Source organism: Giraffa tippelskirchi, chromosome 4 (assembly GCF_054371585.1).
Source record: "Giraffa tippelskirchi isolate mGirTip1 chromosome 4, T2T-mGirTip1v1.2.pri, whole genome shotgun sequence".
Classification (NCBI taxonomy): domain Eukaryota; kingdom Metazoa; phylum Chordata; class Mammalia; order Artiodactyla; family Giraffidae; genus Giraffa; species Giraffa tippelskirchi.
The window spans coordinates 80,408,162-80,423,639 of record NC_137278.1 but is presented as its reverse complement, the minus strand read 5'-3'; the positions used below and the strand labels follow the sequence as shown (position 1 = coordinate 80,423,639).

The window sequence follows — 15,478 nt, the reverse complement described above, 5'->3', positions numbered from 1 at the left end:
GAGAACTTTTACAAAAGTCATTACTTAATTCTGGCATGAGTACAGCTGTCTTCCACGCAGCTGAGAAATTCCAGGGAGTCTGCAAAGTATGGAGGTGAAAAATCCGCACTTTGTAAAGAGTCACACTTCGAGATGTGTGCCCCTGAGCGGCCCAGGCATCTGAGGTGCTCCGTGGCCTGGACCACCCAGGGAAAGATAAGCATGCCAATGTCTATCAGAAGATTCCTTTTCTTCAAGGTAATATGACTACACTGGAACATTTTTCTAACATTAGATGCTTTCACCTCTCGTCTCTCCAGTGATACCTAAATGATGGATTTGTCTAAGGAACAGAATGGAGGGAGAGATGCTAGTTTGAATGGATTCTTAAATGTAAGCAAAAATTAAGGGAAGACAGTTATCCAACCAACCTCTGCCCAAAACTCCATTGTTGTTTGAAGCACAATTATAAAATGGATAATGGGGTCTTGCGCTGTCTTAATTTCTGCATGTAAGTTCACATTTAGGTGAGCTTGAGTAGCATGAATGGTTTGGCAATAAGAAGGCTTAAATCACTAAAAAAAAAACCACTACGAAAGCTAAAAAAAAATCTTTAATCAATGTTGCTTTTATCTTTTATTACTCATTGTCCTTGTACCTGTGGTATCATCCTACTAAAAATGCAAAAATTCTAAAGAGGCACATTCTGATAATAAGATGAAAATAAAGAAGATCCTAAGCAGGCTATATTCACACTAAGAATATTAAATGGTCAAATAAGCCCACCTCAAATATCTTTAGTGAGCACAGAACTATTGTTTAGATGTCATAACTCCTTAATAAACAGATGCACCCAAGTAACTGAATGAGATTCTCTGAAAGTTCATAGAGCCATGTTTATATGTGCAGCAGACTTTTAGAGATGAACATGAGGTGGAACTGTGTTTTCTTAATAACAACTTATGCTTGGTGTCTTGGTGTCAAATACAAAGAATTTCTGGAATTAGGTGTATTTGCAACATTTGACAGTGTTCAGGTACGCGTGTCAGACCCAGAAGCAGAAAAAAGTTAATGAAATAATCTTAATATTTATTGATAAAGATGCTTCTATTTTATGCCTTTATGCCAGACAGTGATAGTCAGCCTCATGCTATTATTTTATTTTTATTTATTTTTTCCTCATGCTATTATTTTACATGAGTTCCTTACTAGCAAACTAAAAGTACTTCCGAACAGTCTGTACCATTTTTAGATGTCCAGGATAAAAGAGATCTACTCTGATGCTTCAAAATTTATAATTATAAATATATATTTACACACATGTATGTGTGTGTGTCAAGTTTACTCAGGAAAATGTCCCAACATAAATTCAACTCACTTATTGAGGTGTTTTGTTTGTTTGTGTCTTTTTTTGACAAGAGACACAAAATGAAGTTAATTGAATGATAATCTTCCTACTCTCAGAAGTGTTTACAAACTGGACCTGACCATGACAAGTTTATCGAGCATATGGATGCAAACGTTTGGAAGAGAGTGTTGACAACGAGCTGTTTAGAAAACATACCCAGGAGGATAGGTTTAGGTACTGAGATGGCTTAATCAGGAGGAGAAAAGGATAAGGAACTGTGATGCACCAAAGGCCAGCAGAAGGCTCAGCAGTCAGTTATTCTAGGGCGTGATGTCACAAAGATGGTAATTCCTTGCAGTTCATCCACTATTTTCTATGTAAATGTATGGCATGTTCTCTAGCTAGCTTTAAAAATAGAATTGTCAGTGTCTTATGAGACAGAGAAAATAGAGTCTGCCCTGGAATTAAGGGATAAACCTAGATGACATTTCAAGGTTCTCTTCCTACACCAATATAAAAACACAGAATAAAATACCAGGATTAACTTCAACAGAACTGGTTGCAACAAGAGCGAATTAAAATGCAGAAATATAATGTCATTCCTTACACAAACAATGGCTGGGCAAGTTATCTGATATTGCTCTAAGACTGTATGTGGTCAGCTGAAGCAAGATGGTATATGTAACTCTTTTTCATAAATCAAAGGATAAGCTCACAAATTCTCAATACATGTTGCTTCAAGAGGGGCTGCTCTGATAAAATCGAAAATCTCTCCTCCATATGTGCAGTTTCAAACGCTGTTAACATTTATAGAAAATGTTCTAAAAGATAAACTTGGCATGTAAAAAGCACAGGCAGAGGAATCAGTAATGATCAGAGCAAAACAATTCTAGAAAGCATCTTAATTTTCATATGGCTCATTTGCATCTGAAACACTGAGACTCCCTATCTCTTGGGTACAAAAATGTGTATACGTATTAAATTACTTTCCACTTGAAAGAACTAAATGTTTGGAAGATGATCAAATTTTAACTGGAGGACTTGTTTTCTTCCATCAGGTGTGGGGGAGATGTGGCTTCCTGGTATGAGAGGCAACAGTTGATTCTAATAGCAGAACAAGACAAAAATAAGAAAGTAAATTGAAGACAACTCCTATTGGTACAGTTTGATTTCAAGATGGTAAAACAAAAGGATACATACAGTACAAAGATGTCAAAAGACATCTATTTAAAAAATTAAACAGAGTTACTTTTCCAAAAATTGTGGTTCTCTGATACTTGAAAATTAGTTTATATTATTCATTCTAGAATACTCAGGGATCCACTATGATCTATTTCAATGAATTCATTTTTGAGTATCTGGTCAGGATTTAAAAGAAAACTTCCCACCAGCTATTAAACAACAAGTGCAAGAGTCTACATTTTACTCATCTCAGATTTTTAACTTCAGATATTAATTTTAGGATACTGGCAGAACAGCAAAGATTTAAAATCTCTTTACTATCAACTTTAAACAATATTTAGGCTTAAGGAGATTGTTGGTCATGTACTCAGACATACAGAAACTTTATTTTCTGATATGATAAGATGTCTAGGAAAAAGGTGGGTGCTCAGAAGGAAAATCAAAATTTGGAAGACATCTCTTTCTCTTGGCCTTGCTCTCCAGGGCCTTCTGGTGTGTCAGGCTGCCCCTGGGCCTTCTCCATCTCCGCCTGATGGAGGGAGATGGTTAGGCATGGTCTCGTGGCGGGCACTCTGGAGGTGCTACCACAAGAGATGGAGAGGCTGCAGCTGGCTAGGATAGAGAACATGACATCATCTTTGTAAATGAAATTCTCTACATGCATGCTGGAGAAGGCAATGGCACCCCACTCCAGTACTCTTGCCTGGAAAATCCCATGGATAGAGGAGCCTGGTAGGCTGCAGTCCACGGGGTCGCTGAGAGTCGGACACGACTGAGTGACTTCACTTTCACTTTTCACTTTCATGCATTGGAGAAGGAAATGGCAACCCACTCCATTGTTCTTGCCTGGATAATCCCAGGGACAGGGTAGCCTGGTGGGCTGCCGTCTATGGGGTCGCACAGAGTCGGACACGACTGAAGTGACTTAGCAGCAGCAGATGCATGCTGCTCTTGGTGTTTCTTTTCCTTCTGTTGTCCTGTGTCTTTGGGAAGGCCTCCTGTAAAGTCCCTAATCGGGATCAGCTGAGTTATGAAGTGTTCAAGAAAGGGCAGCGCAGCTGTGAACTGGAGATATCAAGGGACAGCAGCATCCCCACCCACCTGGGGGCGAGCGCAGTGGAAAGTGGATTAGGGACCAAGAGGCAGGGTGGAGTGGTGCCCATCCCCTCTCCCAGGACAAAGGTCCAGGAGCTGGTGAGATGTTTTTGAGGGGACTGTGTTTTTACACACAATTCACACTGTATTTCAAATTTGAACAAACCCGAATTTTTTGGTTAAGTAAACTGCATTGGGCTTGAACTCGCAAACACATAACTTGAACAGTTAAAGGGCCTATGTAATAAAAATTTGGATTTTTATCTTGGATAAAGATTTTGGATACATAGACATCATCTTAACATTTCATCTTACTGATTAGTTTGATCCTTCTCTCCCAAAAAACTTCTATTTTAACTATTGAAAGAGACCACTTTCTTCCTTTATGGCAAAGATGCTAATGGGAAGATAGATGAACAGAAAATTAGATCAGAGGTGGAGAATTAAGCAAACGCAAAATGTGATGGTTGTCAGTTTTCTGAGAAACGGAAACTTATCATCTTGACTTATCAATAAGTAATGTTTACCTACTTACTGGGCTTCCCTGGTGACTCAGATGGTAAAGAATCTGTCTGCAATGCAGGAGACCCAGGTTCAGTCCCTGGGTTGGGAAGATCCCCTGGAGAAGGGAGTGGCTACCCACTATTTATTTCAATACTACTTATTGAGTACCTTTGATGTGACAGATATTGTTTTAGGTGCTGGGGATGCAGGTGAGGGGGAAAAGAAATCTAAACCCAAAGAAACCTACTTCCATGGAGTTTATGTTTCCACTTCAAAGTTGTCTGAAAGCAAGTAAAGGGTAGTTGCCTAATAACCCACAGAATCAACATCTATCTTTATATTCACCATATTAATCTATAATATTGGCACATTTTAGGACAGGATTTGGTTCTCAGATATCTGAGTTTCATCTTCTTGTATCTGTCCAGAGCTTGTCTTTGGCTACCAGGAAAAGCCTAGGAAAGGCAGACTAAGGTATCTGCCACGGGTGAAAGAACAGAAAAGTCACGTTTCTTATTGTACACATGGAGGCTACAGAAAGGTACAAGGATTCTTTCATAATGCCCGTCAAACTCAGTTCAGTTGTAGTCAGGGCTTAGTTGTATGAAACCGTTGTGTTTTGGGTACATGACTTGGTGGGGAGGATATCCAATCAGTGTAACAAAAGAACTGTGCAGTAACTTTAAGTATACTTGGAATAAGATTTTGCGACAATCTGGAAACTTTCAGTTTTATGGTTTTATTACATCAATCACAGTTTCTATTAGACAAACAAATACAACTAAACCAGTGCAAAGAAAAGATCTTGGTGCCCGCCTAGTCTCCCTTTGAAAGGTAGAGAAGGAAAATAATCATTTTTATAGCACTTTAACTTTGGAACCGAGGTACCTGCTGACGTCTTCTGTTTCTTCCTTCATTACGTGCTTTTCTTTTAATTTGGTCCTCTCGAAAAGAATCAAAGTAGGGGCTCTCCAGGAGTTGGGCACAGGTTAATCTGTCATCTGGATTCATCTTCAGACACTCCTTTGGAAGATGGGAAGAGCAAAGAAGATATTAAAAAGAGGAGCCTGTTTTGTTACTGTACCTTAAAACTCTGAATAATAACTTGAATAATAACTTGGTAGAGCAAATACAAGTTTAGAAAATCTTTGAGTTTGTATAGTACCCAGAACTTGAAACTTGTTAATAAATAGACTTTTGCTAATTCAAAGTCTTTTGAGGGCAGACTTGATGCACAGTCAGTGTTTTGAAAGAGGTAAATGTTGGTCAGGTGTGTTTCACTTATAAAGCAAATAGTTTGCAGGACTCCACGAAATGTGGTTCCTAGGCCAGGTACATCAGCATCACCTGGAAATTGCTAGAAATACTAATTTCTTGGTCCAACCCCAAATCTACTGAATCAAATGCCCTGGGGGTAGGGCCAAGCAATCTGTGGCCTTTTTTTTTTTTTTTAATCTGTGTTTAACAAGCCAACAAAGTTGGGGAATTAGACTTCCAGGACAGCATCTGCGGAATGCTGGGTTAGAGCAGGTCAGAGCAGTGAGAGGTACAAAACAGGTAAGGTCCAGTGGAGCAGTGATAAGGGCAGTCTAAGAGTTCAGAGGCGTGGGGCCCCTGGTCTCAGGAAGATTCAGACTGAAGGAATCTAGCACCCTGGATAGCACCTGGGCAGTGGCCAGCACGAGCACAAAGGCTGGTCTACACAGTTGACTCTAGGTCACCCTGATGGCTCTACTTCCTAGATCAGAAGAGTTTCAAACTGTGCTGTTCATCATAATCACTTAGGGAGAGGCTTACAGATATAAACTCCAAGGTCCTATTCAGAGAGATTATACTTCCTTAAATCTGAGGTTATTTACTGCAATGTATATTTTTAAATAGCTCATTCTGATGAGTAGTCATTCTGATGAGCGGTATGGAAGCCATTGCTATAAATATGACTTAATTGGTTGTTAAAGACAGATACTCATACTAGTATCTCCATCCCCGTCCCACTAAAGGCTTTCAGTATCCATGGTGAATGGAAGAGTCACACTTTCTAGCATGGTCTCAGCTGGTCAAGCAAGAATGGCAGACTGGTCATAGATGAGTTTCTTCTGCTTTTTCATTAGAACTTGTTCTTTGTTTGACCCTGGTACAGGGGCTATATTCGGCGTCAACATGGTTCTGATTTTGCCTGATCTGCTACTGATTTATTTAAAAAGCAATTTAGAATTTTAGTGAACCCAGTGTATCTAAAAGGTTATCAGTTCAACATGTAATATTTTAAAAATTATTAATGAAATATTTTATATTCTTTTAAAAAGTAATTTTCATAGAAATATAGAGCATCTCAATTCTAATCAGCCAGAATTCAACTGCTCAGTAGTAACATATGGCTAGTGGCCACCCTATTGGATAGCATAGTTCTTGATCTTCCAACTTAAAAGGAACACATTCATCCTCATAAATTTCCATAGTCTGAATACATTGACTTAACTGTCAAATTTCCTAATGAATGCAAAAGAAGCATGGTGTTCATCACAGCTGTAATCATTCTCTTTAATCTTCTACTAATTTTTTTTTTAATTTTTTAAATTTATTTTAGTTGGGGGCTAATTACTTTACAATATTGTAGTAGTTTTTGCCATACATTGACATGAATCAGCCATGGGTTTACATGTGTTCCCCTTCCTGGACCCCCCTCCCACCTCCCTCCCCATCCTATCCCTCTGGGTCATCCCAGTGCACCAGTCCTGAGCATTTGTCTCATGCATCGAACATGGAATGGTGTTCTGTTTCACATATGATAATATACATGTTTCAATGCTATTCTCCCAGAACGTCCCACCCTCACCTTCTCCCTCAGAGTCCATAAGACTGTTCTATGCATCTGTGTCTCTTATTCTGTCTCGCATATAGGGTTATCGTTACCATCTTTCAAATTCTATATATATGCATTAGTATACTGTATTGTTGTTTTTCTTTCTGGCTTACTTCACTCTGTATAATGGGCTCCAGTTTCATCCATCTCAATAGAACTGATTCAAATGTATTTTTTTTAATGGCTGAGTAATATTCCATTGTGTATATGTACCACAGCTTCCTTATCCATTCGTCTGCTGATGGACATCTAGGTTGCTTCCATGTCCTGGCTATTGTAAACAGTGCTGTGATGAACATTGGGGTACACGTGTCTCTTTCAATTCTGGTTTCCTCGGTGTGTATGCCCAGTAGTGGGATTGCTGGGTCATATGGCAGTTCTATTTCCAGTTTTTTAAGGAATCTCCACACTGTTCTCCATAATGGCTGTACTAGTTTGCATTCCCACCAACAGTGTAAGAGGGTTCCCTTTTCTCCACACCCTCTCCAGCATTATTTTAAAGGATATGTTGGAAAGATTTAGTGTTTAAACCACTGATGTTCCTTTAATTGTAATTATTAATAGTCTCAATGACCATATTTTTACATTGGCATTATTTGACCTACTGTTCACCCGCCCCAGAGTTACCAGCTTCAGTCATTATGATTTGCAGTCAATATGGTTATAATTGATTCTTAGGTACCTTCATGAAATTCAAAGCCACAGGATGAACATCTGAGAACTTTTCTTCGAGAATTTCCTAAGAAACAGAGTAAAGCATTTCAATGTAATGTAACAACAAAGTAACAGATATTTAAAATATATTAGTATTAAGAATACTTTGGAGAAAGCCCCTTAGTAGGTTATATAATTCCTTTCAAAGATTTTTTTTTTAAATCGTATTTTTACATGATTTTACACTATAGTGTAAGAAAAAAAACTGAAGTTATTTTCTTAATTTTACAACATCTTGCAATTGGTGTTTGCTAAATGTTCATTCTAAATGTCCCCTTCAGTACCGTAATATCCACTTATAGGGATCCCTAATCTACTTATAGGGGTGCTTTGAACATTAATGAAAATACACTGAACTGCATGAATAAGAGCACTGCAGAAAGCAAAGGAATGATGAACACAAAACTCAAATAGTAAGCAAGGAAGAGAATGGGACTGAGGAAGGGTACATGGGGAGGGGGAAGCTTCCAAGTTAATGGCACCAGTTTCCTTCCTTAACTAGGCAGCAGGTACATGTGAATTTGTTGTCTTTCAGTCATTTTTTTTGGCTGTGCTGGGTCTTCGTTGCTTTGCGAGGGCTTTCTCTAGTTGCAGCAAGTGGGGGCTACTCTTTGTTGCAGTGCCCGGGCTTCTCATTGTGGTGGCTTCTCTTATTGTGGAGCATGGGCTCTAGGCATGCAGGCTCAGCAGTTGAGGCTCATGGGCTCTAGAGTGCGGGCTCAGTAGTTGTGGCGCTCTGGCTTACCTGCCCAGAGGCATGTGGCATCTCCCCAGACCAGGGACTGAACCCATGTCTCCTGCATTGGCATGCAGATTCTTATTCACTGCACCACCAGGGAACTACTGTATTTTAGTCTTTAAACTAAACATGTTTTATGAATATTATTATTAATTCAACTTCTATACTTGTAATTCAACATTTAACCTTTCATTATGTGTTAAGAGTCTTAACAAACATAATAAAAAAGAAGTCCAGTATATAAATCAAGGTATTATATGAAATAAATTTAAGATGAACAGGTGTTTAGAGAAGCCAGGACCATTTGAACCCAATGGTTCACAGGTGCTGTAAATCATGACCTGGCTTAACAGATTTTCCCTTCCTCCACATCACTCTGTCTTCCACACACTGGGAGTAGGCACAAGCCTCCCCTGATAGTCCTTTCATTGTATAGGCAGAATAAAGTTGGGTTAAAACTCAACATTCAAAAAACTAAGATCAAGGCAACCGGTTCCTTCACTTCATGGAAATAGATGGGAAAGAAAGTGGAAGCAGTGACAGATTTTATTTTCTTGGGCTCCAAAATCACTGCAGATGGTGACTGCAGCCACAAAATGAAAAGATGCTTGCTCCTTGGAAGAAAAGCTCTGACAAACCTAGACAGTGTACTAAAAAGCAGAGATATCACTTGGCCGACCAAGGTCCATATAGTCAATGCTATGGTTTTTCCAGTAGTGATGTACAGATGTGAGAGCTGGACCATGAAGAAGGCTGAGTGCCAAAGAATGGATGCTTTCAAACTGTGGTGCTGGAGAAGACTCTTGAGAGTCCCTTGGACTGCAAGGAGATCTAACCAGTCAATCCTAAAGGAAGTCAACCCTGAATATTCGTTGGAAGAACTAATGTTGAAGATGAAGCTCCAATACTTTGGCCACCTGATGCAAAGAGCTGACTCACTGGAAAAGACCCTCATGCTGGGAAAGACTGAAGGCAGGAGGAGAAGGGGGCAACAGAAGATGAGATGGTTGGATGGCATCATTGACTCAATGGACATGAGTTTGAGCAAACTCTGGGAGACAGTGAAGGACAGGGAAGCCTGTCATCCTGTGGTCCATGGGATTGCAAAGAGTTGGACATGAAACTTAGCAACAACAACAGACCACATGGAGTTTTCAAGTTCATAGCCCAAACTCAGGTAACACAGATAAAAAATCAATGACTACAGAGAGTAAGAAGGTTGGGTAGTCATTGACAGATCCCCAAAGAAAGACAAAGACCACAGCGAGGGTGTAGCGGTGATTGCTGGGGTTTGCAGTTTTATTTCAATACAGTAAAGATCATTTTGTGGAATGACCTTCCATGTGAAAATACATGTTGTAAAAAGATGGTCTGTATTGATCTGAGGTTTCAGAAGCTGAAAAAAATAGAGAATGCATTTGTTTTTCAAAATAAATATAACTTCAGTAAGTACTTTTTATGAGAAAATAATTATTTTATAATTATTTCAGGGAAAGATACCTGAGTGTTAAAAGGATCACCATATTTATGAAGGAAAGAAGTATGCTTTCACTTCACATTTAAAATTAAATTAATCTTTGAATAGGTAGGGCAGAAAAGCTTTTAAAGCCTCCTCCTGGTTCACTTTATGTAGTTTTCACATGGTTTATTCGACCTGTGTCAGTGTGTCATAAGGAGAACAGGAGTCCAAAGCACAAATATTAAAAGAGAAACCACCACCCCTTTAAAGAAAGTAGCAACACAAAGAGCAGAACCCCCAAATCAAGCAACTTACCATATCTTCTGGTTCAGGAATACTGATGCCATGGAAAAACTGGTTACTTTTAAAGATAGATTGATGTCTTGGGATTAGCTTTCCTGTAAAATACAAACCACATGGCTCACGATTAATTTAGTTAAAAACAACATTACGCTTCAAAAGTTAATTTCCAAGGTCCAGATGTAAAAGAAATACTGAGCCTGATCATTCCCTCTAGATTTGGGAAAAATTGGTCCCCACAAAAACTATGTCTTCTCAGGTAAGATCAGCGCTGCCAACTCTCTTTGCCACATGAGGCTTGCACTGTCATTTGTGCGTGCCTGCTCAGTTACCTCAGTCGTGTCTGACTTTTTGTGACCCTATGGACTGTAGCCCACTAGGCTTCTCTGTCCACGTGATTCTCCAGGCAAGAATACTGCAGTGGGTTGCCCCGCCCTCCCCCAGGGGATCTTTCTGACCCAGGGATCGAACCTACATCTCCTGCACTGCAGGTGGATTCCTTACCCACTGAGCCACCTGGAAAGCTCCAGCCTGTCATTCAGCTGCCATCAAAGGAGGAGGTAAGCAAGCGGTGTGGAGAGCTTTACATATATGATCTCATTTAATCTTGTAACTATCTCATGATGGTTGCAATTTTTTCACCTCTACTGTCCCAGTGAGAGAATGCGGCTCAGAGGTTTGATAACCTATCTCAAGTCACACAGTCATTAGGTGACAGACCTGAGATTCAAACTCAGATCTGTCTAATATCTGCTTGATGTAAATTTTTACAATCATTATAGGAAATCAGTTAAACAGCATAAGCTTAAGTTCTGGCCTGTAGTGAAACACCACGCCACATCTTCCAGGCTTCGTAATTCTCCAGAAGAAGGTGTGAGAACCACACAGGCAACCAGACAGCAGTAGTTCCCTTGCTTGGTAAGCTTGCAGCTGATCTTTTGGGTTATGTTCTCTTCCAACCAGATGGAAAGGGACAAGCGCTGAGGACACTGACATGGGATGAAAGCTCATGAAAGAGAGCACTGGAGTCTATTCTTATTTTTCAATTATTAATAACTGGTTGTATGACTTTAGGTCATTCATGCAAGCTCCTAGAGCCTCAGTTTCCTCATTTGTGAAAATAGGCACAATGAAAAATGTTATAATGTTCTTAATGGACTTTTATTAAGAGTGAAAGAGATGGTGTGTGTGAGAGCAATTTGTCAATCTTAAGTATAAAGGAGAGGAGTTGAGAGCTGCAATAGAGGCGGTATAGCCTGCAAGACCTAAAATATTTACCATTTGTCCCTGTATAGAAAAAGCTTGCTGATCCCTTTGCTAGAGGAAAGGGGGAAAAAAGGCAGAAACTGCATTTGATTAGGTGTCTTCAGAGTAAGCTCTATGCAGCTGACTCACACCCTTAGCCCCATCTTAGCCTGATAAGGAAAGTAAATTTATAGTTTATTCCATAGCTAATTGACTTGACTTGGAAAGGCATCTGAAAACTCCTCACTGAGAGGAGTTAGGGCTCCACACATTGAGAAAAGGGTTGGGCTTTGGCTACTATCCAGAATAGCCACCCTCAGTAGCACTTTGGAGACAACAGAAAGCTCTTGTTCATTATAATGACATACTACTACTACAAGTTAGCAACTCTGTAAGCCATAAAATGTAACTTATACCCAATGTTCTGATTATCAGATAAAGTTGGTCCACATCTGATTTTCCAGGCCAGAGTGGCTGGCCTGTCAGCAGCTCTGCAAAAACGCAACCAGTAGCCCATATGTCGACTGAAGAACCATACTGGGTATCCCCCACAAGAAGTTCAGGAGCTCGGTACCATCTTGTAGCAACATAGTCAGTGTAGGCATCTCCTGGAACTGCAAATGCATCAAGAGCAGGTCAGGCTCTCTGAATAGATCAGCATCAATAATTCTCAGAAGCCACGCTTCTCCTAACAGTTCACGCGGTGACGCACTAACCTAGGGAACTGTTACACTGTGTACTCAGAGAGTAAATTCACCTTCCATACTATTAATATAAAATAGACAAGCAACAAGGATACACTGTGTAGTACAGGAGATTATAACCATTACCTTGTAATAAGCTATCAATATAATGGAGTATAATCTGTAAAAACACTGAATCACTATACTGTACACCTGAAATTAACATAATACTATAAATCAACTAAACTTCATTTTAAAAAAGTTCAACTTCCAAAGGTAGCTTAGCTACCTTTAACATCTATGTAATCCCAAAGAGAGAGGACCAGGGTGAGGGCATAGGGAGAATTTCTGTAGTGCAACTTCAAGAATAAACCAGCTTCCCAATGCACTGTCAGGTCGCCTGTGCCGGGGTCCTATCAACAAACTGATTATGTGCACACCCACCTTGCAATGTGTCTGTTGTTAATACATGTTTCCGCCTGCTGCATAGTTTCAGATTCAGGGGGAGATCATTACCTGTCCCCCTTTTCCTTTGGTTCCTCTCTCTCTGGGATGACTTCTTTGTTTCTCAGCACTGCCTCTGAATCCTCTCTGTAATTTACAGTTTACTCTCCCAGTCTCACCAGCTCCATGAAGTTTTTCCCAACCACTCTAGATCACGCTAGTATCTCCCTCCAGGGAACCATCTGCCTCTTCACTTTAGTACTTTATTGCCAATCATCTTGTGTTAGTCTTTTGTTTTTTCGGATTATAAGTGCATGAAGACCAGAAATGCATCTTTCAGTTCTCTTCCTTTCCTATGGGCACAGCACATAAATGTGGCATCCAATCAACTGTAGTTGATTGGATGGAGCTGAAGTATGAACTAATGTACTGACTAAAAAATTAAAGTGAAATTTCCCTTTCTGAATAATAACACTATAACAATTAGCATAAATCAATATCTAAAGTAAAAATGTAAACTATATCATTTCATAATCATCTGTATTGCATAACTTAGTAAAAAACTTGCTACTTACTCAGAATTCGTGCAAAGCCAAAATCACAGATCTTGATTATTCCTTGCTTAGTTATTAGAATATTTTCAGGTTTTACATCTCTGTGAATACACTGTAAGAAAATATTTAATTATTTCCCTGAGTCATCAAAACAACAAAGCATAATAAACATCAACTATTAGTTTCAATGATAAACACAGCTTGTGAGATAAACACAAATATGGTTTTCCTTCTTTTTTTCTAAAACCTTAAATTGGCAATTTTTCGTTTGTAAATCTTGTCATAACAAAAAAGTTGCTATACTAGGGAAAAAATTAAAATAATTATTGGATGGGAAAACTGAAAAAAAAGTTTTGAGAAGGGAGTATCATATAATTATTTCTTCCACTTTTTACTGAGCCCTATTTAAACAGCAAGAGGTAGAACCCTGAATGAAACAACAAACTCCTAGTGCATAGAAAAGAGAACTATAGTTACTATCCTATGATAAACCATAATGGGAAAGAATATACAAAAAAAGAATATATATGTATATGTATAACTGAATCCCTTTGCTGTACAGCAGTAATTAACACAACCTTGTAAATCAACTATACTTTAATTAAAAAAAAAACACCCTGAATGAGATTACACCCAGAGTGCCTCTAATAAGAACGGCTGCCACCCAAGAATCACAATTCAGGTTGCATGAATATTACAGGCTTGAGAAACTGGAAAAACATTCAAATGACAACAAAAAGAAAATGCATCAGAGTGACCATCTTATTTATCATCTGGTCAGGATGTGTGAAAGGGAGCTAAGTTAATTACTCTGAGAGGACAACAGACCATAGGTGTCCTGGGCCAGCTGGAACCTAGGGCCACCTATTAACAAGAGATACCAAAGATTCAGCCTCAGGAGATGAGTATCCTCAACAGTGAGCTAATCTGGAACCATGAACAGCTTTCTTGAGATGTGACCTCATGATGGCGTCGCTCCTGGGAGACCAGGTCACCACTGGGAGGCATTCTCCCCTTAGAGTCCTCTCCATGTGGAGAACTTGCAACTTGCTGCATCATCCCAGGACCCTCAGTGAAGCAAATGCTCCTTTCTGGATGTGAGAGGGCTAAGCTGGGGGCGGGCATGATGGTAGGCTGAGTGGACCCCACCCACTGTTATTCCAAAAATGGCTACTGCATGCTGTGGATGCCCCAGGAGAAAACAGCTCAGGCCCTCGTCTTCAGAACTTTAGCTTTCCAGGTTATTCTCCCTCCAAACAAGCAAATAGGTTAAAAGCGATCTGGCTCTTCTACAACTCAGCCCTCACACGGAGCTCTGGACTTTTCAGAGCACTTCCACATGAATTAGTTCATCCTTGCAATGATCCTGTGATGGCAGGTGGCTACCACTGGGCTCCTGATTAAGTACCACAACAATCAGTTCCCTCTGCCTGACTTCTCTGTTGTGATGTCAGTCCCTTTAAGTATTCCTTTCAAACTGATGATTTTGAATTTTTTTGTTTTTTTTGCTTTTATAATAGTTATCTAAGAAGAGAAAATGTTGAACACTAAATTCATTCTGGGTCATGAAAAAAAAAAAAAACGGCACTCGTACTACAAGCTTGTTTGTATTTAGCCTCAATTACTGTCAATTGTTTCATCATTTGTACGGCCATCAGCTAGAAGAAACCTTTTAAGGCCTCTTAAAAGTCCTAAGGCCTTAGATAGTAATTTTTTTTTTCAATTCCAACATATGCTTTAATACTTTACAGTGGTGAGCTTGAAAACTAAGTGATAGCACCATGTTCTCCAGCTCTATCTGCAGGATCCAGCCCTGTGCCTGCTTTCCTAGGTGCTTAATAAATCACTGTTAGATAAGAAGATGAAGACATTAATAGATGTTTATCCAACCCCAACATTCATGTGAAGAGAGCAGTCCCTCAAGATCACGAACCATCAAACACAAAGGAGAAAGTTATATTCACTATCATAGAAATGCTTGTAAAGTAACTGGGTGCTCTGGACATATTTCCATTTCCTTATGGACTCATTTTTAGTCCTATCACCCATGCATTTTTTTAAAAATTAGTTTATTTATCTATTTTTTAACTTTACAATATTGTATTTGTTTTGCCATACATTGACATGAATCCACCATGGGTGTACATGTTCTCCCCTTCCAGAACCCCCCTCCCACCTCCCTCCCGATCTCATAGATAGTAATTTTTAAAGCTCCACTGTTCTGACATAAACCAACATAGTTCTCATCCTACTTTTTAGGCAACACATTTATGAAAACCGGGTTAACACTGAGTCATATTAATACATAGCTATAATAGCTACTGATTTAATAAGAACAGGTTATGTCCTTCAGATGAGTCTGCAGCAAA

General features: G+C 39.3%; 1 protein-coding gene across 2 annotated transcripts in view; it reads right to left on the bottom strand.

The window, feature by feature from the left end:
- Nucleotides 1-574: 574 nt before the first annotated feature.
- CDKL4 (cyclin dependent kinase like 4) overlaps nt 575-15,478 on the bottom strand; it is a 52,794-nt gene continuing 37,890 nt past the window's right edge. For both annotated transcript variants that reach the window (XM_081483205.1, XM_081483204.1), the window contains 6 exons: nt 13,131-13,221; nt 11,845-12,042; nt 10,199-10,281; nt 7,654-7,710; nt 4,997-5,131; nt 575-2,431 (listed from right to left, as the gene is read on the bottom strand). In XM_081483205.1, the coding sequence (XP_081339331.1) occupies nt 2,330-2,431; nt 4,997-5,131; nt 7,654-7,710; nt 10,199-10,281; nt 11,845-12,042; nt 13,131-13,221 (666 nt within the window). In that variant the 3' untranslated portion in view covers nt 575-2,329. The remainder of the gene's footprint in view (nt 2,432-4,996; nt 5,132-7,653; nt 7,711-10,198; nt 10,282-11,844; nt 12,043-13,130; nt 13,222-15,478) is intronic.